The sequence below is a fragment of the Rhinoraja longicauda genome, chromosome 4 (assembly GCF_053455715.1).
Source record: "Rhinoraja longicauda isolate Sanriku21f chromosome 4, sRhiLon1.1, whole genome shotgun sequence".
Taxonomy (NCBI): Eukaryota; Metazoa; Chordata; class Chondrichthyes; order Rajiformes; family Arhynchobatidae; genus Rhinoraja; species Rhinoraja longicauda.
Window position 1 is genome coordinate 45247898 of NC_135956.1, and position 24755 is coordinate 45272652.

The following is a 24755-nucleotide window of genomic DNA, read 5'->3' on the forward strand; positions in this document are numbered from 1 at the left end:
CATGACCCAAATCGCTTCAGCACCTGAAAAGGGAACCTTAGCTTCAATGCCCAAAATAATTTAATGCCCCTGTTTAGGAGGGATGTGCCAGGTTGCACAAAAGCAGGAAAATTATTGTCCTCTGATCTACTGAGCATTTCCGTTTTCGGTTCTCATTTCAGATTTCCAGCATCTGCAGTATTTTGTTTATCGAGATATATGTTCTTTTCCGCCGCATGCCCTGGAGACACCTTGATGAGCAGCCAATGTAGTCAGGTGAATTGCAGCAAATGTACAGCAAACCTGGAATGGCAAATTTGAGATCTGCTTGTTGCAGGACTCCCATCATGAGTTGAACATAAGAATGATGCAATTAATTCCCAGGTTAAGTTTTCCTGCTCTGGTTTAAAACAATTGGAGTTGCACATCACTGCCGATGTGCTACCTTCTCATTAGTCGTGAACTAATTTGATGTCTTTCTCCTGGATGTAGTTGAGCAGGATCTGAGCCCGTTTTTCGATGACCTGAACAAACTTCTTCAGCCCTTTGATCCCATTGTGGCTGTCCCAGAACTCCCTGTCCATACGCAATGATTTCAGCAATCTGCTCCGTAAACAACCGGATTGCATGAATTTGACTGCGTGCGCAGGAAACCTACGGAGGAACGATATATCAGAGTTAAAGAGCAAGAATTTGTTTAAGTCAAACCACCATAATCTGCAGCTCATGAGATGCATAGATAGGGTAGACAGTCAGAGCATTTTCTGCTGGATTAAAATGTCAAGGACTAGAGGGCATTGCTTGAAGAAGAGATGGGGAAAGTTTAAAGCAGACTAGACCAAGTGGACCCATTGGGCCCAAACCTTTCCTGCATTGGTGCAGCACCCTCTCCTCCCTCTCCCCTCTCCCCCTCCATCCCCCCTCCCCCGTCCCCCCCACTCCATCCCCCTCAACCCCCCCTTATCCTCCCCCCCTCCCTCCCCCTCCCTAGGAGATGGATTTAAACTTTAAAATGTGAATAACTTTAAATATATAACACCGATTTCAATGAAACTTCTTCCAATAGCACCAAAAGGACAATGGTGAGTAAGGTGGGCCTACAAATGCCATGCTATCGTGTACTGTATTGGCTGTAGTTCAGGAACAAACAAACAAACAAACGAGAGTTTTAGTATATAGATGTGCTGGGCAAGATTTTTACACAGATTGATGAGTGCCTGAAAGCACTGTCAGGGCTGGTATGGAGGCACCACTCCTAGCAGTGATATTTAAGAGGTTTTTGGATAGGCACATGGATATGTAGGGATTGGAGCGATACGGATTATGTGCAGGCAGAAGAGATTAATTTAATTTAGCACCATGTTTGGCAAGTGCATTGTGGGTTGATGGCCTGTTCCGATGCTGTCCTACTATTTGTCCTGTATTCAACCTAAACTCTTCTGTCCAAATTTACTCCAAATTTATATTCAACCTACATTGGCTCCCAGTCTTGCAACATATTTAAAAATTCTCATCCTTGTTAATTCCCAACGTGACCTATCATTGTATAGAGAGAGAGACATGTGCTGCTGTAAAACTGGACCCCGCGCATACCAAAATAAATATTTTTTTTGCCCTCTCTTGTCAATAAAACTGATTTGCAACTAAACAGACAAGTGAACCTTTTTCTGTTCTTCTAGTCAGATCCTTGAACCTGTTCCCTTGTCCACATTAACCAAATCGAAGCATGTAACTCATAAAAATCCATTGAAATTTTAGATGCCTGCATTGCATGCTTCATTTAGACCTCCATATGAGCTGCATTTCGACAGCATTGCTCAGCATTGCATTTCATTGCACACTACATCTGGTCATCATTGCATGCTGCATTTACACAGCACTGCATGCATTGCAGAATGCGTCCAAATGCACTGTGGACTGCATTCTCATTGGAGTGCTTGATTTGGAAACAGAATACTACACATCCGTGGATTTTGGCAGTGGGTGATTACGGTCAACAATAAAGAGAAGAAACTGTAAAAAGGAATGAGAAGAGAGGAAATACAGAAAGTTGAGGCTATAATGTTAAACTACTTGTCACTTGTCCTGTTATAAATTGTTGACTCAAAGAGAGAAACAGAAGATATAGAGTTAGACAGGCCAGGAATTGGACATTCAGCCCACCATGTCCATGCTAATCGTCAAATAACCATCTTTCTGAATCTCTTTTACCAGCATTTAGTGTTTTGACAAACTCAGGTCCTATACATTGATAGGCATCTAGAAGATTTTACCAACCCTTTTGTTTAGTTTAGAGATACAGTCCAGAAACAGGCCCTTCGGCCCACTGAGTCCGCATCGACCAACGATCACGCCGTACACTAACACTATCCTACACACAAGGGACAATTTACAATTTTACCAACGCCAAATAACTTACAAATTGTATGGCTTTGGAGTGTGGGAGGAAACCAGAGTCCTCAGAGAAAACCCACACAGTCACGGGGAGAATATACAAATGCTGTGCAGACAGCACCCAAGGTCAGGATCGAACACGGGTCTCTAGCGCTGTAAGCCAACAAATCTACTGCTGCGCCACCATGCCACCCATTTTGTTTCTAATGCAAGTTTGAGTTTAAAAAGTAACTTTAACTTGGATTTTTTTCTAGTACGGTTTACCAACAGGCACACTCTTGTGCCATTGTTGGTACTCTTGTATTACTGCTGTCAGTTCTCGCTGAAAATTCTGCCCACACCTTCTCCACACTCCTCATCGCAATTATTTGTCCTGAAATGCATAATCTTGACGGCTTCACCAATGTGAACCCATCTATAATCCATGTTGTTTCGTCATTTGTCTCTATTTAGTTGGATTATCCTCAGTATTTTATTTCCACTCCTAATACAATGCCAACAGTTACACTGCCCAAACAAAATCCTGAAAATATTCCTCTTCCACACTAACTCCGTTTCCTCATTTCCCCTAAAATACAACTTGCTCCATATTCTCCCAAGGAAATGATGGGGTATTTGGATTTTTTTTAGCACAATAGCTGGATAGTATGTTTCTCAGGCCCTATAAAAGATAGATGCAGGAATGTTTCAGGCATGGAGCCTTGCTGGTCTTTGGGAGTTCTCCTGGCCATGTTTATGATTTTCCGTGCAGATAATACCAGAGAGCATGAATGGCTAGTGATGGAAAGTCCAGCTGCCTACATTGCTCAAATTTTCACTTCACTGCAATAGAATCACTGAAACATAAGTGTTGGAAGACACATTTTGTTCGTCATCCCTGCCTGGGGCTATCTATTCTAATCCCTGGCTTTCCCTCTTTTGATTGTTATACTTTTACTAATCAAGCACTCAGCCAATTTGCTTTCAAATGTCATTATAGTCTCTTCATAAGACCTTGTTTCAATAAGTTTGAAAACAATAATTTTTCTAAACTTCCCCATTCATTTTCTGGTGATAATCTGATTTTTGGATCCCTCATTAATGACTTGTCTTCTGGCAAAACATTCTCTTTTATTGTTAATGGCTTCAAAACATTTAGTAATTTACAAAATCACACAAAGGCTCCTCCTCGACGTTTTCTGTTCTCGTGGGGAAATTTGAAGCTGATTTTTGGAAGTTTTCTAAATTAACTATAGTCTCTTGTAAGGGGATTAACAACAATAAGGAAATAAATGGGTCACTCAGTCACATGTGTGTCAGTAAATTCAATTCTATCTTCTTGCTAATTTTCCTCACCCTTAATTGCACCCATGTTCTAAAATTCTATCCCTCGTAGCCTTGAATATACATAATAACATAATCAGCACTCTGGAGTAGGAAATTCCAAAGATTCTCAAACCACTGAGAAGAAAGAAACCCTCTTCAGTTCATTCTTAAAGGTGATCCTTTATCCTCTCATTCTTACTGTCATTCCGGTGAATGTTCTGTAATTAATCATCATTAGAATTCTCTGCAATCTCTGGCTTAACCTGCAGCAAAAATTCTTCTCTGTTTTCCTGTCATGCTTCTGTCATTTCTGTAATCATCTACTGCACCATATTACTTCCACATATCCCGCCAGTCCAGTCCTGGCCGTTGATCACTACCACTGACATCCGTGCCAAGACCATGGCCTCTGGATTTCCCACCCTAAACATTTATGCCTCTGTACAACTCGTTTCTCTTTTACTCCACTCCTAAAGCATATCTAATTGGTCATGCTTATACCTTCTGCTCCGAAGTCTAATGACAAATTTTGCTTGATAGCACTTGAGATGTAATTGCGAAATAGGAGAGGCCAAGGATAAACAGTGGAGATAACAATGCAGATATTGGAAGTGAAACGCTTTTACATGTTAATGGATCAAACAGAGGCAAGCATGGTTCCACTAAATTGGACAATGTTGGAGAGATGCTGGGGATTTTTTTTAACTAACGAAGTCAAAAACATGGAAGCAGGCCATTTGGCCCAACTGGTCCATGCCAGTGTTTACACTGTACATGAGTTTCTGCACCATGTGCCATAGAGTTATAGAGCTCTGCAGCACAGAGACATGTCTTTTTGCCTACATTTCCATGGGACAAGGACTTTTTTTCTCTTGGTAGTTTTTGAATTATCTACCCCACAGTGCTGTATAGGTTGAGTCATTAAGTATATTTATCGTTAGGAAGGATAGGTTTTTTTTTGGACCATAGGGGCAATCAAGGGTTATGGGAATTAGGCAAAAGATGGAATTGAGCTTACTGAATGATGGAGCAGACACCTGTGTGGCCCATTCCTTTCCTTATTTTTTGATGTCCTCACTATAGTTAATTAGGAAAACTTCCTAGAGTCAATTTTACTCCCTGGAATGGAGAACATTAAATATTCATTTATACTGCTCATATTTACCAACACATGGTCCATAGGCTTCTGTGTTCAGACTTATCAAAGAATATAGAAGGGTCAAAAAGCAGGAGGAAGAGAAGATTGCCTATGTCCCAGTTACACAGAATAGACTTTAGTAAAGAGGTTTCGAGTCTCCTGAGACCATAAAACGTGCTTTAGAAACAAATTTGCTCAGTTGCCATTGGATTTAAAGTGTAAAAAATAATGGTTTCGTGTTGAAACTATTCTTAACCATTTAAGACTCTAAAATATTCCTAAGGCTTGTGAAACAGCTTTTTGTGTGTCCATTCCCAGAGATTCAATTGCATAATTTTTTTTCCCCCCCAGCATTATATAATTGGAAGTTGTTTTTTATTTACCAGTTCTAATCTTAGTGTTGTTTCAAGTACTTCCGACATGATCCGACCCAACCCCAACACTGTGGTCTGATCTCTTTGGATTTGGTAGTCAGGCTCTTGCCACACCTACCGCCCTTTGATGCCACATTCTAGTGTCTCCCTCCCCGCCCGCACCGTCCTCCGCCCCACCTACCACCATGTGCTCGGCTCAAATGCCCAGTCATCACTCCTCAATTTAGAGACTTTGACATTTTATCTTTGCATCACCTGTTGTGCTTGTGTATAGGTTGATTGTACTCAGGTATAGCATGATTTAATTGGAAACAAAGCTTTTCACTGTATCTCGGTATGTGTAACAATAATAAACCAATCTCATGAGCAACCCCCAGCCCTTACTGAGACTGGCCTTACAGTAGTGAGTTTCACATTCTCAAGCTCAGATATGTATGATGGCCGGTCAGTGCCCCAAGTGTTCCTTCTGTGGCATGGCTTTGACCATCATTCAGGTTCATTGGAATTTTCTGGCCATGCCTTTTCTCTTTTGCCCAGCCTCTAGTATAGGAGTATAGGAGTAAGGAGGTTTGAGTAGAGGAGTAAAAGGGTCCTGCAGTTGTGCAGAGCCCTGGTGAGACCACATCTGGAGTATTGTAGGCAGTTTTGGTCTCCTAATTTGAGGAAGGACATCCTTGCTATTGAGGGAGTGCAGCGTAAGTTCACGAGGTTAATCCCCAGGATGGCGGGACTGTCATATGAGGAAAGACTGGGCTTGTATTCACTGGAATTTAGAAGGATGAGAGGGGATCTTATAGAAACATACAAAATTATAAAAGGACTGGACAAGCTAGATGCAGGAAAAATGTTCCCAATGTTGGGGGAGTCCAGAACCAAGGGCCACAGTCTAAGAATAAAGGGGAGACCATTTAAAACTGAGATGAGAAAAAACCTTTTCACCCAGAGAGTTGTAAATTTGTGGAATTCGCTGCCACAGAAGGCAGTGGAGGCCAATTCACTGGATGAATTTAAAAGAGAATTAGATACAGCTTTTGGGGCTGGCGGAATCAAGGGATATGGGGAGAAGGCAGGCACGGGTTACTGATTGTGGATGATTAGCCATGATCACAATGAATGGCGGTGCTGGCTCGAAGGGGCTAATGGCCTCCTCTTGCACCTATTTTCTATGTTTCTACAGAGATATTAAAACATTAAAAGCACCAGACAGGGAGCTTTAAGGGCCTGTCCCTCTTAGGCGATTTTAAGGCGACTGCCGGCAACTAGGCTGTCGCCGACAGTTTGCCGGGATGTGGCGGGCATGAACGTGAGGAGTCTTCCAAGAATCATAATGGATCTCGGCGCATTGCTGAGAAATCAACCGGAGTGAAATTTCTCGGCGACAGCTGTCTTGTCGCCATGTATCGTTGCTTATTGTGGGCGCTGTCGCATGCTGTCCCCAGGTTTGCTAGGTTATCTTAGATGCATTTAGAAGCACATAATATTAAAATAAGTAAAGTAATTTGAAGATACCATAAAATACTTATGTTTAACCAATTTATTTACCGTCAGGACATTTGACAGGTAGATTGGAGGCGACAGTTTGACGGTCAGGTAAGTGTGGGAATTTTCGCAATGTTTATGGCCTTCAGCGATTAAATTTAAAGTAGGCTCCCAACCCAGATATGCAATCCAGAAACCAGATATGCATCTCCTGTACATTTTCAAAGAATGCCCACACACTTTTCACAAAAATCCATTTAACCACTTTTAAAATTAAATTTCTTAATACTGCTATTAGTAAACTGGAAGTAAATCCAGTTTATGCCTTGTTACCGTGAAGCTTGGTTTTCAAGTAACCCGGGCAAGATGTTATATTTCAAAACTCTTAAGTACTTACCGACTGGTCAGTGATTTCAGTGAAAATTAGGAGGCCAGAGAAGCATTGACAGCGTGGAAATTTTCGCAATGTTTCCGAAGACGGTGTAATCTCGACCTGACTCGGCATTGTCGTCGGGTAAAAGAAAATTTTGCCGATCTGCTATGACTTTGACAGTCGCCGGCAGTCGCCTAAACAATTGCTTAAGTGGGACAGGCCCTTAAAACAATATTACGTTTGGGAAGCATTGATGGATATTTGTTAAATGCTTTGGATGCGTGAAGACGGGGACATACTTACTCATCAATGCCCTCCAGCAGTCTGAAGTTGAGATTATCGTTAGCCTGAAGAAGCCTTGCTGCATTGTCTATGTAGACAAGCTGAGATGGATTGCCTTTTCGAACCTAATGCAAAAGTTTATGCCCATTAATGATCACAAGAAGTTCAAGTTTAGAATCTAGAATCCTCTAATCAGCCAATACCCCAAAGGAGTGAACATTTTTTTCCATCAGCTCTGCTTTACCTTCTCTGAGTCCATTGTTTATATTTTGCAGTGGTGGAAGAGACTGCAGGTTGCCAGACCATGAACACAAAGGGCTGATCAGTGCACTAACCAGGATCCTCCCCCGTTGCTTGCTGGGCTTCAGGTATGGTCATAATTGCAACGTCAGTACTGGAAGCTCAGCCCACTTCAGGAGTCTTGCACTCTCACACATGGAGAGAGTCCGAAAAGGCAGCAGACGAATGGTTGACCATCAAGGCACTTCCTTGAAAGAAATGATCTCCCCCCACTAAAAGCCCTTAACTCCAGCAGCCTTTTTAAGAAAGAGAGGAAGGATTTAAATGGAAGTAAAGTCTTTTGTTTCCCCAGCATCTGCCATAAATGCTACATTTTATTTTGAGGGGTAGCTACTGTGGTAATGTTGAAACATGGCAGACGATTAGCATAAAGCAAGTTCCCACAATGTGATAATAGCCCGATGATCTGTTCTTGTGAAAATCATAGTGGGATAAATATCGGCCATGAAGATGCAGTAGCACTGAGGGGCCATAAACGTTAAACATAAACCTGAGGGCCTTGAGCTTTATGTTCCTACTGAACTATGGCACTCAGACATTGCAGCAATTCCTAGTACTGGGCCAAAGCTATGACTTTACATATTTGTCCTCAAGTCTTTGGCTGGGCCTTAATTAGAGGCAGAGATCACAATTCTAGCCGCTGGTTCTCAATGGAAAGTCCATAACAAATCTGAATCAGGCACCCGATGCTTGTAGGCAATGTATTTGAATCCTCCTCAACAACAATTAATATAAGGAAAAGGCCCTACGAAACTTCACATGAGCGATTGGAGTGTTGACTTGAAGCTTGGCAGAGTGGATGTATTTCTAAAGGGTGAAATTATTCAGAAAGAATTCCAGGGGATAGGATTCACTGACCAAATACTCTGCATCAATGGTGGTTCAAAGGAAAGAGGCAGAGGAATCGAAGGTTGCTGTGGATCCTGAACTCTTTCAGATTTCAGTGATCTGGTGGGATGAGACCACACAGAAACCAACAGGGATTTAATATTTTGAGGTGGGAGATGGAGAGCACGAGGAGATCATCGGACACTAGGTAACTGGTGTAGGGGACACTGTGTGGCCAAGGTAGATGAGGAACAACTTTACACAAATTGTAGCATATGTCGGGTGGAGTGGATAAGGATGTGGGGAGAATAAAAATAGGATGAGTGTAGGATTAGTATAAATGGTTGGTTGATGGTCGAAGCGGCTCAGTGGGCTGAGGGGCCTGTTCCATCCTGTACCTCTCCATGGCTCCAGCAAGTAGGGCTGTCTAGAAGTGATAAAGGCATGCATGAGGGTGGAGTGACAGATGCAGTGCTTTATGACTGCAGTGTGGAGGATGTGGACTCTGTAACCATGTCTAGGACAGAGCAGAACAGAAGATGCTGCGATATTTCTAATGTTGATCTGAAAGGTTTCTGACTGATCAAATGCTTGACACTGAGCAAACTGTGTGACAGTATGGAGGCAGCTGAGTTCACAGATGGCAGTGAATAGATGCACCTGAATGCCACACCTGTGAACTCTGACCCTATAGCTGTCGACATTGTCACTAAGGGGCAGCCTGTAGATGAGGAAGAGGAATCCCCAAATCCCTCAAAGTGTGGTCTTTTGGATTCATACTTATTGCCCAAGAGGTAGCCATGTTTCTGTGACAACTTACAGCCACTCTGTCAATAAAATGGCCACAGGGAAGGAAATGGAAAACTTTCAAGAGACCAAAACTGGAACAAAATTATTTTGCAACTTACGTCCCAGCCTCCTGCAGTACCAGCCTCACTCTGCTCTTGGCTCAAAGCTGTGGAATCTTAACTTCTAATCTGGTGAACTGACTTCCTACGTGTTATATTGCAAAATTAGAAAAATGTTCTTTCAGCATATGGCCGTGGAACTGGAACAGGTTATGTGAGGAACTATCCATGATATTGGGCTGGAACCTATGGTACTTAGACTCCTTTTCCGTTGGGGTTTCTGTTAATTTGAGCCGTCAGTTTGCCAGCATCTCTTCTCAGAACACAGCAGCTGGGTGAAAAAGGACAGCACACATCCATCTGTGATTGGCCCTGAAATGAACTATCACTAAATCACCACAGCTTATTCACATAGAGGGATCAATGGTCATTTGTTCTCCACAAATGGAGAATTTTGCTGTTTATTCCAGTTCAAAACAAAAATTAGTTCTACTTTTTCTGCTTTGCCCAATCCATGAGCAGGGGAATTGGCAAGTAACTTGCTGTTGATTACTTAGCAATGATATTCTGAAAACTTTCCAACACTTGAGAACAGCACCTGTTCAATCATCTGGTTTTGTCTCTGCCTGTCAGTCTGCAATATATTTGAGATCTATGATCACTATGTGAGAAACCATGGGCATAAGTCTATATCATAACACACTACTGGGGAAATTGATGGCACAAAAATAAATTAATATTTCTCACAAACACTGCATTCTCCTTCCAAATATTCATTTTCTTTGTTTTGCTCTAATTATTCGCACAGGGCTATCTTCCCTCAAATTGTCTCCATTACTTGATCATGATCAAAGTGGAAAGTTCTGGGTTGTTTTTCCTGCTGTATATTATGATATGGATGAAGAAGGGTCTAGACCCGAAACGTCACCCATTCCTTCTCTCCAGAGATGGTGCCTGTCCCGCTGAGTTACTTCAGCATTTTGTGTCTATCTTATGATATGGATTTTTGGTCTCATAATTCATAGGAGCAGAATTAGGCCATTTGGCCTATCGAGTCTACTCCGCCATTCATTTATGGCTGATCTATCTTTCCCTCTCAATCCCATTCTCCTGTCTACTCCCCATAACATTTGACACTCTTATTAATCAAGAACCTGTCAATCTCTCCTTTAAAAATACCCAATGACTTGGCTTCCATAGTTGTCTGTGGCAAAGAATTCCACAGAATTAATACCCTCTGACTAAATAAATTCTTCTTCATCTGCTTTCTAAAGGTATGTCCTTTATTATGAGGCTGTACCCTCTGGTCCTGACTCTCTCCACTAGTGGAAACATCCTCTCCACATCCACTCTATCCAGGCTGTTCACTATTCGATAAGTTTCAATGAGGTCCACCTACATCCTTCTAAACTCCAGCGAGTACTGGCCCAGAGCCATCAAACACCATCTCACTTGGATGGTTGGCTGTAGCACTGCATATTTGCATATTGGCGCACCTGTTTTATTTACTAGTCACTCACCAATATTAACATTGATGGTCAGAAGGAGATCTGCTGGTCTCCTGGGACTGTCCCATCAACCTTGATAGCTGGATCGTGAAAACTAGATCACCATCATCATGATATAGGAGCATGAGCCATCTTGATCTTGCTCTGTCATTCAGTAAGATCACAACTGATCTTTGCCCAGAACATGTTCCCACTCAATCCACTTCTGTTTCCCACAGGGTCCAAAAATCTACCGATCTCAGTCTTGAATATTTTCTTCAATTGACCATGCGGAGAATTCCAAAGATTAACAGTCCTTTGAGTAAAGAACTAAATCTTCTTCAGTCATAATTTGCCACCTCTTTATCCTGAAACAATATAGTTTTGTTCTGTAATCGCCATTCAGGAGAAATGGCCTCTTATGATTTACCCTGTCAAACTCTTTATGTTTCCATTAACCCTTAAAAGGAGATAAAGGTAGAAACTCCCACCACAATTAAAAAGTACCTGAATATTTACTGAACTACATGGCAATTTTCAAGTGATGGAAGGTTGACAAGGTCTCTGTTGAACATAATGGTTAATTTTTGCGCAATGATTTTGTTGAAGAAAATGGGCCATCCATTGATAAGAAAATATCTCAAAAGTGAATGAATGACAACCAATTCAAATGCAGCCTGCAGCTTTGCTGAATAAAGGAGAAATTAAACAGTAAGAAATTAAACACGATTAATCACCGAAGTGATTAAAAAGTCAGACATTCTGCATACAATGTGGACGATAGTAAAGAAAATGTGCAACAAAAAAATCAGAATTTGTGATGTACTTTCAACAGATGGACTACTGAAATATAGATTCAGTTGGTTCTTCAAGGGAAACTTTAGGATCTGCCTTACTCGAAAGTATTTTCACCATTTATGTTTCTTTAAGGCTCACAAAGGTAACCCTGTTGGGTTTGTGATGTTTATCCAAGGTAAGCCAATATGGGACCCACAACCTTGGCACACACGTGCTCTGAATTCCACATATGCACCGTAGGTCATTGGACATGCACCAATAACATTCTGGGACTTCCTGAGCTTGTGGTGGAGCTTGAATTTGATGGGGGACAGTGAGTCTGCACCAAATCACTGTCCTATACAAATACAATAGCTATCCACTAATTATGTTTTTGAAGGCTTGGGCAATATTCTTTCTGCATGCAGGCACAGATGCCATGGGCCCAAATCACCAGCTCAGTTTTTGACACTTGGGATGGTTACAGATCATCCTGTTGTATGGAGAACTTGGCTAGAATGCTACTCAGGTTTAGTGAATGCTGCACAGTGTTGCCACAGGATAAAGTCTGAACTGAAGCAAACTGCAAATAAGCTTCAATCAGGGCCATATACAATGTTGCAATCTCTCAGGTGATCACTGTCTGCCCACCTGCTGAGAGGTGTTGTCAGAGATGCTTTAACAAATCGCTGCAGGATATTTTGTACAGCGACTGGATCTTCTGGTTGCATAACTGGATCTTCTGGTTGTTAACCATTTAAATCCCCTCCCCATTTCCATATTGACCATTGTCCTGGGCTTCCATAGCCAAAGTGATGCCACACGCAAACTGGAGGAACAGCACCTCATATTCCGCTTACAACCCAATGGTATTAACATTGAATTCTCCAATTTAAATGAACAACGCCACTCCTCTCCCCTACACCCCTCTCTCTCCTTCCCTCCTCCTCCTACATTCCTTACTCTGGGTTCACAATATGCGAGTCTTCAATCCATCTATCCCACTCCTTCTGCTTTAACCTCTGTCTTTTGTTCCATCTATCTGCCTATCTGCCTATCAAAAAATCCCCTCACCTGTCCCCACCTATTATCTGCCACACTTTGTCCTGTCTCTCTCCCACCTCTCTTTCCCCTTCCGTTAAATCAGTCTGAAGAAAGGTCCCAACCCCATAAGAAAGGTCCCAACCCCATAATGTCACATATCCATGTTCTCCAGAGATGCTGCCTGACCCACTGAGTTACTCCAGCATTTTGTCTTGTACAGCGCGCAAGCATTGGAGTAACTATTTAAGGTGATGGATAAAGCAACAATCGGATAAACTTCTTTGTACTGGATAGTATCAAACCTCTGGTCTGAGCTGCATTTATCCAGGCAAGAAGCAAGCATGCCAACTAACAAGCCTTGATGATAGTATAAAGCCCTTGGGAGATTACTTACCACAGAGAACCCCAAATATGTACAGTAGTTACTGTATTTACATAGGTGATAGATTTTTTTTTCTGATGAGCAATGCTAGTTTGGAGCCTCCAGGTGTAAAGATCATATAAGGTCCCTGAATGAACTGGAGCTATATTTGATTGTGTGGTGCAATGTCAGGTATGATGCATTGCACTAATTGGCCTGCCCGTTGTTACTATCCAGGGTGATGATAATGCACAAGCAAGTTGCCAGCAACGGTGGAACACTGCTCAGTAAGAGAAGAAGAGGGAATAAATTATGTGCTCAATATGGGTTTTCACAATCTTTTTGATTTAGATACTGTTGCTAAGATGTGCTGCGGTGAAATATTTTTGTTTCTAGGTTTAACCACAATCAAATTGAAATCTCTGGTCCATAATTATGATGTGCCTGTAATCCCAGAGAATGGATCTGCATTGCAAGAAGATTGGGGGTGTGGACATTTGGCATGCAGATAGAAGATATGGCTGAGGCTCCTCCATCTGCCCAACCTTATCACAGACAGTAGAATCTTTGCAGGCAGTAAAATATTTAGCTGTGTCGCATTAGGTTGTATTGTATCCAGAGTCAGTTATGTGTTGAAGTCCCATTTGACATCCAACTCTATGCTGCCTCCCTGAATACTGCACTATTGGAGGTACCAACTTTCACATCAGCTAAATTGCCCATTCTTGCCCTCTCAGGTGAATGTAAACAATTCAATTACATTATCTGAGCATTATGCCATTTCTCTTAGAAAGCTTGCTCCATATAAAGGGACAACTGCATTTCTTCCAAGTGACTACACTTCCAAAGTGTGTCATTGCCTCTGAAGAGCTTTGGGATATCCTGAAATTACGAAAGATATATACGTGAGTTTTCCATTTGCTGTTGGACCAATCTATAGTTTCCTCTTCCCAACATACCAGGATATGGACAAGGAGTTGCTCCTTCAGGTTGCTGCATTTTTCATGCAGCAGATCTTCCACACAGGGCTCTGAGATTTCTGGTTTAAAACCGCAACAATGTCGATCCAGGCGATCGTGAACCTGGGGAGACATAACTTGATTATACCCAGGCATTTTCCATATGTCTGCAACATCTTTACTTAAAAAGTACAGTACTATTAAAATGTCTCCCAGTGAAGTTGGCTCTCAGCAACTTGAAGATATAGAGAAAATTTAATTTAAACTTCATTATGATACCAGCTGCAAGTGTGGACTTTCAGCCAATGTCACTCCAACTTTTTGACCACTATATGCAAAATATTTAACTGCATAAAAGAAGGGATGTTCCATCAACATCGAGAGGACTTGAGTCTCAGAGATCTGGGTGATGTGCATTAACATATCATGGCAACTTCATCTGCATGTGAAGATTGTTCTGCATGTGTATATTAGTATCACAGCCAAAAAAGCTAAATTGTCTGAAGAACCTGAATCTGGTGTGATGAAGTAGACTATCATTCTTATAACGATGAGAAGCAAAAAAGGGAGGCCAAATTAATGGACAGTCATTTTACAGAATACCTCCCCACTATTCACCAGCAGGACCTTGTGCTCCAGTCACTTGTCACTTTAATTATTAATTTTATTCCCACTCTGACCTCCCTGTCATAGGTCTTCTAGATTATTTCAACAAAGCTTGTTATAAGATTGAAGACCTTCATCTTTTAGTTGGGGATGTTATGTCTTTCCAGACTCAACAGTGAGTTCAACTGTTTCTGATAATCAGCGTTCCTGCAATATTATTCCAGATTTTTAGTATCTATCAAATTACTTGTGTAATTTTAGGTCATTATTAGGTGATCATTTTCCAATGTTCTATAGATTCAGGATCAGTTCCTGTGGATTGGAGGGTAGATAATGTTATCCCACATTTTAAGAAAGGAGGGAGAGAGAAAACAGGGAATTATAGACCAGTTAGCCTGACATCGGTGGTGGGAAAAATGCTGGAATCAATGATAAAAAATGAAATAGCGGCACATTTGGATAGCAGTAACAGGATCGGTCCAAGTCGGCATGGATTTACGAAGGGAAAATCATGCTTGCCTAATCCTCTGGAATTTTTTGAGGATGTAACTGGGAAAATGGACAAGGGAGAGCCAGTGGAAGCAGTGTACCTGGACTTCCAGAAAGCTTTGATAGGTCCCACATAGGGGATTAGTGGGCAAAATTAGAGCACATGGTATTGGGGGTAGGGTACTGACATGGATAGAAAATTGGTTGGCAGACAGGAAACAAAGAGTAGGGATTAATGAGTCCCTTTCAGAATGGCACACAGTGAATAGTGGGGTACCGCAAGGTTCGGTGCTGGGACCACAGCTACTTACAATATACATTAATGACTTAGATGAAGGGATTAAAAGTAACATTAGCAAATTTGCAGATGACACAAAGCTGGTTGGCAGTGTGAATTGTGAGGAGGATGCTATGAGGATACATGGTGACTTGGACAGGTTGGGTGAGTGGGCAGATGCATGGCCGATGCAGTTTAATGTGGATAAATGTGAGGTTATCCACTTTGGGAAGGCAGATTATTATCTGAATGGTGTCAAGTTAGGAAAAGGGGAAGTACAAAGAGATCTGGGTGTCCTTGTACATCAGTCACTGAAAGTAAGCACACAGGTACAGCAGGCAGTGAAGAACTCTAAAGGCATGTTGGCCTTCATAACAAGAGGAGTTGAGTATAGGAGCAAAGAGATCCTTCTGCAGTTGTATAGGGCCCTGATGAGACCGCACCTGGAGTATTGTGTGTAGTTTTGGTCCCCAAATTTGAGGAAGGACATTCTTGGTATTGAGGGAGTACAGCGTAGGTTCACGAGGTTAATTTCCAGATGGCTGGACTGTCATATGTTGAAAGAATGGAGCGACTGGGCTTGTATTCACTGGAATTTAGAAGGATGAGAGGGGATCTTATTGAAACATATAAGATTATTAAGGGATTGGACAAGCTAAAGGTAGGAAACATGTTCCCGATGTTGGGGGAGTGCTGAACCAGGGGCCACAGTTTAAGTATAAGGGGTAGGCCATTTAGAACGGAGATGAGGAAAAACTTTTTCACCCAAAGAGTTGTGAATCTGTGGAATTCTCTGCCTCCGACGGCAATGGAAGCCGATTCTCTGGATGCTTTCAAGAGAGAGTTAGAAAGAGCTCTTAAAGGTAGCGGAGTCAAGGGATATGGGGAGAAGGCAGGAACGGGGTACTGATTGTGGATGATCAGCCATGATCACAGTGAATGGCGATGCTGGCTCCAAGGGCCGAATGGCCTACTTCTGCACCTAATGTCTTTTGTCTATTGTAATTCTTCTCCATTTCACATCCTCTTAGGTTTCATTACCTTACACTAATAACCTCTTTTGTCATTTAACCTATGCTGCTTTCATCTTTTTTCACAGGTCCTCTTTCATTCAATCCTCCCTCCCCTAATTTGTCTGCATCTCAGAACTTGCTTATCTTGAAGTATTCCCAGGACTAATGAAAGACCATTGATGCTGCCTGAATTGCAAACGATTTTCAGGAACATCTGTCGTTATTTCAGATTCTTAGCATCTACAATATTTTGCTTTTGAGCTTTAACGCGCTTAAATGAAAGGGATATTGTAAAAGGCGAAGACTTTTGAAAGAAGGATCGACAATATTAGGAGTGAAATCTAAGGCTGGGACTGAAGATTAGATATGAGTTGATGCCAGCAGTGCCAAATAAATTCCTTAACTCAGTCTTTACAAATATGGGTTGTGGCCATATTCCAAACCAAATCACATTGGCACAGGAATCTGAAAACTGACATCAGTAAAGTAAATGTTGTGAAGAAACCAAAAGAATTTAATGTGTACTAAGTGTCTAGGCCAGATGGGAAAAGTCCTAGAATAAGAAGCTCTGTGACCAGGCAGATCTTTTTAGATCTCCCCATCTGAAGATCCCCACTTTAAAAATTGCCTTTCCAATCTCCTCTGAAAGAAATTAGTTTGTGTAGTCACTATTCCATTATCCCAACAAATATTGATCAAATGATTGATATTTGATATGTCTAATGTTTTTAAATGTGTAAAGTCACCTTAAATAACCTCTTTTTTTCCAAGGATACTGTTCTTGGCAGATGTGGTGGGGATAACAGGCTGTGTGGGATGGAAATGTATATTGTGTACAACCTATGGATTTAATATATATGCCCTTCGGCCCTATAGCCTGAGTTAAATCAAGAGGCGTCTTCAATCCTTCTATTTTTTGGATTATTTCAAACTCATTTGTCTAATCGCTCCTCAGTCATTTCCCAATTTGAATCAAGTTTAATTACTAGAGGTTTGCTTCAGCTTAATCCCCTGAAGCCTGGAATCATCCTGTTCAATCTTCCCCCCAGGGTGTGTCCTTTTTGAACTTAGATCATAACAACCCACAGATCATTTGAGGGTAGAAAAGGACATAAGTGCTGGAGTAACTCAGCAGGTCAGGCAGCATCTCTGGAGAACATGGATAAGTGATCTAAAAATATCTGCCTGATCACAGAATTTAAAGGACACCCACTGACTTTCTTACTGGATTTAGATAGAAAAATGGTTCTTCTGAATTTCCTGCTGGATTTATTATTAGATCTTATATATAAGCATAAAGTTGATCCTAAGTTCCAGCATTATCTGAAAACTCAAACTACTCTACATTTTCCATAATGAATCCCTTCCTAATCTTAAGGATTTTTATTCTATTTCTAGTGTTCGACCAACCGTGGCAGCAAGTAATAGCTAACTGGTTCTTGATAGTCCTCCAAAGATTTGATTAATCCTGTGTATCTGGCACACACCATTTCAAACACCAGACAAACTCAAAAATATTCTAAACTGTTCACAAACCAACATAAGGGTTTTGCATGACAAAGGAGGCCAAAAATAGAGGGACATGCCAGAATTTACTCTGGATCGGAGCATCCTTCCATCTCACTTCCTCTCAGCTTATATCAATAAATTTCACTTCCTTTTCATCGCACACATGTTTATCTGGCTTCCCTTGAAATGGAACTGCTTACCTCATCTTACTGCTTGCTGTAGTGACTTCCACATTGTCACCACTCTTTGGATAAAGAAGTTTCCACTGACTTCCTTACTGGATTTAACTCAGCTAACTGACTTCCTTACTGACCACAAATGGAATCTATTAAACTGATCTGCAGAATTTTCAGGGACTGATTAGACGCAGGCTGCTTTATTGACCTACAGAAAAGCAGAAAAATCACCAGATGCTTGGATATATAATATTTGATGATAATATCCAAAGAAGGTTGCTGTAATATTGCCCCTAGCTCCGTTTATCAGCTTTTGAGTGTTTCTACTACTTAAAGATTGGAATATCCCAATGCTTTCCTCACTGGCATCCCACCACACACTCTCCATAAACTCAAGCTTATCTAAAATTCTATCCTATTCCTGTGATGAGTGAACAGGGCAGGATTTATGTGCTGAATTGAGGTCCTTAATCTTGTCTCGAGTCTCTTTTACTTGGATTCTCTTTCCAGATAATAAAATTCTGAGAAGCGGTCAATCAGAAATTCTCCTTAAATTGACATTGACTCACTTAAAATCAGTTACATGTATGGATGGAGAAATGGCAGATGGAGTTTAATCTGGGCAAATGTGAGGTGTTACACTTTGGGAGGTTGAATGTAAGAAGAAAGTATACAGTTAATGGGAGGACCCTTAATAACATTGATGTTCAGTGGGATCTTGATGTCAAAGTCCATAGCTCCCTGGAAGTAGCAATGCAAGTAGATAGAGTGGTAAAGAAGACATATGGTATGTTTGTCTCCTTGGGTCAGGGCATTGAATGTAAGAATCAGGAAGCCATGTGACTGCTTTATAATACTTTGGATAGGCTGCATTTGGACTATTGTGTGGAGTTCTGGTAGCTCCATTACAGGCTATGGAGGCTTAGGAGAAGGTGGTTTACCTGGAGAGGTTTACCAGGATGTTGTGTGGATTAGAGTGTGTTAGCTATAAGGAGAGTTTGGACAAACCTGGATTGTCTTCTTTGGAGTAACAGAGGCTGAGGGGAGACCCAATAGTAATTTATAAAATGAAGAGATTAATCCATCAGAATCTTTTTTTCAGGGTGGAAGTGCCAAATCCTAGCTTTAAGGTGAGAGGGGGAAATTTTAAAGATGTGCAGGGCAAGCTTTTTTACCCAGAGTGGTGGGTGCCTGGAATTGTGTTGCCAGAGTGGCGGTTGAAGTAGATATAATAGTGTCATTTAAGAGGCTTTCAGATACGCACATGAATATGCAGGAAATAGAGGTATCTGGATCGTGTGCAGGTAGAAGGCATTCATTTGATTTTTATATCGTGTTCAGCAGAGACATTGGGGGGTGAATGGTCTGTTCCTATGCAGTATTGTTCTATATCCTAAAATAAGCGGTGAGACCAAAAAATGTGTAATAAAAGGGATGAATCATATCATTCTTCAATAGATGTCATCTGTTTTATTATATGTCTTGCGGACAGCAGGGAATCTGACGTTGTTAATTGTGGCTTAATGATAGCATTCTCTCATCTCGTGCAAGGTTATGGTTAAGTCTTATCAAGTGGATTTGGGAGTGAAACATCTTGGCTTCTTCAATCCCAAGAAAGGACCATTCTGGCAGGGATGTACTTTCTCAATTGAGATGTTAAAAAGAGATTCAATCTTCTAATTCAGGTGGACATGCAAGAACTGCTGAAGAAAAGTTGGAGAGCTTATTATTAAGCTAGAAAAGATTCACAAGATTGTTACCAGGATTGGAGGGCTTGAGTTATAAGGAGTCTGGATAGGATTTCATCCCTGGAGCATTGGAGCATAGGAGACTCTGGGGTCCTTGAGTCATAGAATGGAATTGAGCGGAACAAACATGGAATTGGGCAGCACTATAATGCAGCTGATAGAGTCGCTGTCTCATAACACCAGAGACCCTGGTTCAACCCTAACCTCGGGAGCTCTCTGTGTGGAGTTTGCACCTTCTCCATGTGACCACATAGATTTCCTCTGACTGCTCAGAGCTATGTGGCTGGGGAGGTTAATTGGCCACTGTAATTCGTCTCTAGTGAGTAGACAAGTGGTAGAATTTGAGGTTGGGAAGAAACAAAAAGGTTCATGCAGGATTATTGCAAGTAGTCAATGGGCCTGTTTCCATTGTGTATCTCTCTCTGACTCGGTGAGCAAACCATTTGGACATGAAGATTGTTGTTTGAGAGAGGGAAGTCGCCCCATTCTTCTGTCAGACCCTGTCATGTTCCTTCAGTCTTAAGGTGAAGGACCATTACAATAGGAGGTAAAGGCAAGTTCTGAGAAGAGGCAATTACTTATCTTTCCATTAGGAAAAGTACAGTTAATTTTCTGCTGCCCATTCAGAAGGAGCTGGCTCCCCAGGATCCATGGTAAATAGACTCTGTGGAATAGTCAGGCGGTATGACTCACGACCACAGGTAGCTTGCTGCACACAGATTCATAAAAATAATGTATAATTGGAAGAGTACCTTTACCAGGTCAGTGGAGGTGGGAAGCATCTCCAATTTTCTGATTAAATATTAGACAAGGGAACAGCGGCAACTTGAATAATTAGATAAAAACATTCTCTGTGGGGAAAAGCATGTGCTTTTCATCATTTGTTGTTTGAACATCAGGTTTATATTTAAGTTATCAGGAGAGTTTGTTTCAATATTTGGTCATGGTAATTATTGTCTGCTATGCAGAGTCTTGACTAATCAGTAAATTGTTTCCAGGCTATGGCTTTTATTAAAACTACTTAATGATTCCCGCAAATAACACAACAGCTACATTTTCAGTCTTGCACAGCAACTTTTTTAGTTCCTAATACCCGTATCAGCCAGCAGTGCCTTGGTGTTGTTATTTGGCAACTGCTACAAAAAAAACCTTGTTACTGTGTTTCTCCGTGGTTTATTTATGTATTTGGCATCGTGTTATGTTGGGCTAATATCCAACCAGAGACTGAGTGGAGCAGCGGTGGTAAACCTGGAGAAATGAGTTGGCATAGTTGGCACTACCAACTTCCAATGGGCAAGCTATCATTTAATTCTGCCTCTTTCAATATATAAGTCTAAACTGAACCTGGAATTTTGTTCATATTGGCATGTTATCCTGAAGAAAGCTGAGGATGATGTCTGGACCCTTGAAGGAGTTAGAATTAGAAATCAATTATTTTCTAGTCCCACCTATAATTCCTTCTCTGTACGCCTATGTGGGACTGGCACACCGACAACCACAGATGGAGATGGAAATCTCATTCCTTCGCATCGTTTTGATGCCTCCAAAGGTTTCCACGGTTCTGAAACCTTTTTTTAAAGTGCATGTTATGATCTTCATTTCTTTAACTCACCGGTACTATTTCTGGTTTGGGATCAGCGGTGGCAGAACCTCCTGTCCTTGAACCAGTGAGGGATTCCCTTTCTGTTCTCAGGAGTCCAGCTGAGTTTTCTTCTAATGTACAATGACTTAGAGAAGTGATCACGGTCAAACAAGGACTCAATTTGACCAGAGTGTATTACTACCCACAATAGCAAACCCCAAATCACCATTCATTAGCAGATAACTGGAGACTTAGCTGAATTTCTTGATGAAGATCCTAAGAGGCAAACAAAGTGGCAGGTGCCCAGAACACATTGCCAGGGAGGGTGGTAGGGTAGCAGATCTGGTAGTAATGTTTAAACGATATTTAAGCAGTCTCATGCATGGGAATGGAGAGATGAGGATCATGTGCTGAGAGATGGGGTTAGCTTTGGTTGGTATTGTGACCAGCAGGGAAACTGTGGACCCAAGAGTCTGTTCCTGCGCTGTACTCAGTAATAGTTTAAGAAATATTGTGCATTCTTACTGGTACTAACCACTGAAACTGTCACAACTTTTAAAAAAAGGAGATTAGTGAACTGTCCTTATTGTTCTCGGACAACTGCTTGTCATGGCACATGAGAGGATATCTGTGTAAATGTGGTGTGTATTGAAGCTACGTGTGAATGGTTTTCCCGTTTGGTAGTGTGGTGGATAAGTGATAGATTATCAAAGTAGAAACCCAGACTATTGATGGGAAGATGTGTTTGAATTGAATGCAATTAATTAAATGCATGGAATTAAAAAGCGAGTTTCATTAAAGGTGACCGTAAAACTATTGAATTGTCATCTGGCTCACCAACGTTCTTAATCTGCTGTCTTTAGCTGGTTTGCCCAAATATGATGCCAGATCCACCAATGTGGTTGACTCATTTCAGGAGTAATTAGGGATGGGCTATAAACATCTGCCGTGCTAATGCTGTTCAAATAGGGCGGCACGGTAGCGCAGCGGTAGAGTTGCTGCTTTACAGCGAATGCAGCGTCGGAGACTCAGGTTCGATCCCGACTACGGGTGCTGCACTGTAAGGAGTTTGTACGTTCTCCCCGTGACCTGCGTGGGTTTTCTCCGAGATCTTCGGTTTCCTCCCACACTCCAAAGACGTACAGGTATGTAGGTTAATTGGCTGGGTAAATGTAAAAATTGTCCCTAGTGGGTGTAGGATAGTGTTAATGTACGGGGATCGCTGGGCGGCACGGACTTGGTGGGCCGAAAAGGCCTGTTTCCGGCTGTATATATATGATATGATGATATGTTTCATGCGTTTGTGGCAATGTGCACAACATGTGTGTGTTAAAACAGCTTGTCTTCTGCATGTGTAAGAGTTAATGCAAATGCGCAATAACGTATGTGTACAAATGTCTGAAATACATTGTCGTGTATTAATGAGTTTGTGTCAGTGTTAATCTGTATGAATAAATACTTGAATGTGTGCAAAATACTATTTCAAAGATAGTTTGAGTCATCTATCAGGTGAATCTATAAATCAGATTACAACCCCAATCACAATGTGGATCATTGATTTTGTAATTATTTTTCACCACATCTTCCTGCATTGTTGTGAATCGACAGGAAGGATTTTCACAAGTGTTATAATTGAGGCAGAGATTTGTTACCCAACTTCCTGCTGCCTTACAATCACCTTCCTGTTTGATGCCATTTTCATGCTTAATTTGCATTCCCTTCAACCGAAGAATTAGCAGTAGTTAGTGCTCTATTGTGTTTCTTGATGTTAAATGTCCTTCATGAGTACAAGCTGTTACCATCCTCACTAGGCTTGTAGATGGCATGGCCTAACTGCAGGCACCATGGTAAACATTGTAGGGTGTAGACCAGTGGTGGGATGTAATAACAAGATTCTCCATGCGATGATCACCAGCCAGATCATGACGAGAATCCGATATGTTCTCCTGGCAATGTAAGAATCCCCATCATCAAAAAAAATTACCTCCCTTGATGTGTAAGTTTGTTAAAGAAATGTGGAAAAATTAGCTCCACCCATAAAACCGGACCTTACCTGCAAGAGGAAATCAAAGAGAGCTAGCCTGCCCCACTCAGAGTGTTTCACACCGAGGCAGGGCACAGTGTGATTTCCATGAGCCTTGTTAGTGCCACATTTCTGTCGCAACACTGCCTGGTACCGAGACCAGCTCAGTACAAATGAATTTTGGTCATTGTTGGGATCGTCCACATGTTGAATGTCTGCATCCCACCAAACAACCGGCCTAACAACTCCATTTGTGAACTTGTACGGCAGCAGATCATCACTAAATTTTCTGGCTAGAACAGGGAGACTCCGGTTTAGACCCAGCACCCTGTCCAGATGAAAAGCTATGATTTCATTGAGGTCACTGGGTCGTTTTATCAGACCACACATTCCTTGTTGACAATACTCCATGAGGTCAGCAATTGCAATGGGGGATTGAAGGCTGAGGCAGACTTTCATTACTTGTCCATGTCCTGGTATCCGTGCCTTTGCAATCACTGAACCGTTAGCCAACAGTTTCATCTTCTCAACATCATTCGAATCAAACCAGTGAGCAGAATCCTTATGGAGCCTACCACTCCTTCCTGCATTGGAAATTGGGAAGCTAGTTCCAACACTGTTATGGATCTTGAGCTCAGATACCCATCGGTTCACCATTGAAGTACTGTCTTTCTCACTTTTCCCATTGTTTAGCAAGGAAATATCCGACTTCATCATCTTTTCCCTGCTAAAGGCTTTGTATTCATTCCCTCTAATCATTGGAGTAAGCTTTCCATCCTTATTTGGAGGAAATTTAAACCATGCAAAAGCCTTTCTAGTGTCATTGGTGGACTGAATATCTGTACTGCATTGAATTTGTGGAAAGTGTGCCTTCTTTATTACGGACATATAATTCAAAGTAGAAGATACTTTGGACTGATGCCCAGGATCGTGAGAGCCTGCTGTGGTCCAATTAGACTTAGAAACTTGTAAAATGCCATTTTGAAGCAAGGATTGAAAGCGTATTGTGGGAATCTTTGAGGAGTCTTCAGCCTTGTTGCCTTTCTGCCTCCAGCTTTTCCGAACCTTAGACAGCATCATCTTTCGTCTTTTCAGCCTTTCTCTCAGAAGCTTTCCTCTATCTTCTGATACGTTGGCTGCTTCAGGCATTTCTCTGTTGTCCTTCTCTTGAGTTGGTTCTGCGAGATTGTGCAACATATCACTGGACTGCCATCTTTTTAGTTGCCTTTTTTCCATTGGCAGTAATTTGTCATGTCTGTCAAAGCTATTTGTTTGCTTGGGGCCAGTGTTTCCCCACAGTCTTTTCTGAGTCCATTTCCCATATAACTGGCTGGATGCTTGATAATCAAGCCCAGATACACTGTCATCGAAATGAAATGAAGGAAAAATGTTTATTGCCGCCAT

The 24755-nt window shown here is 41.6% G+C and overlaps 1 protein-coding gene across 1 annotated transcript; it reads right to left on the reverse strand.

Annotated features, from left to right (window-relative positions):
• Positions 1-308: 308 nt before the first annotated feature.
• On the reverse strand, positions 309-24755 carry gask1a (golgi associated kinase 1A). The gene is made up of 4 exons (XM_078398426.1): positions 23382-24755; positions 13929-14051; positions 7346-7449; positions 309-633 (listed from the first exon to the last, which is right to left on the reverse strand). The coding sequence occupies exons 1-4, from the start codon at positions 24753-24755 to the stop codon at positions 432-434; spliced, it is 1803 nt and encodes a 600-aa protein (XP_078254552.1). The 3' UTR covers positions 309-431.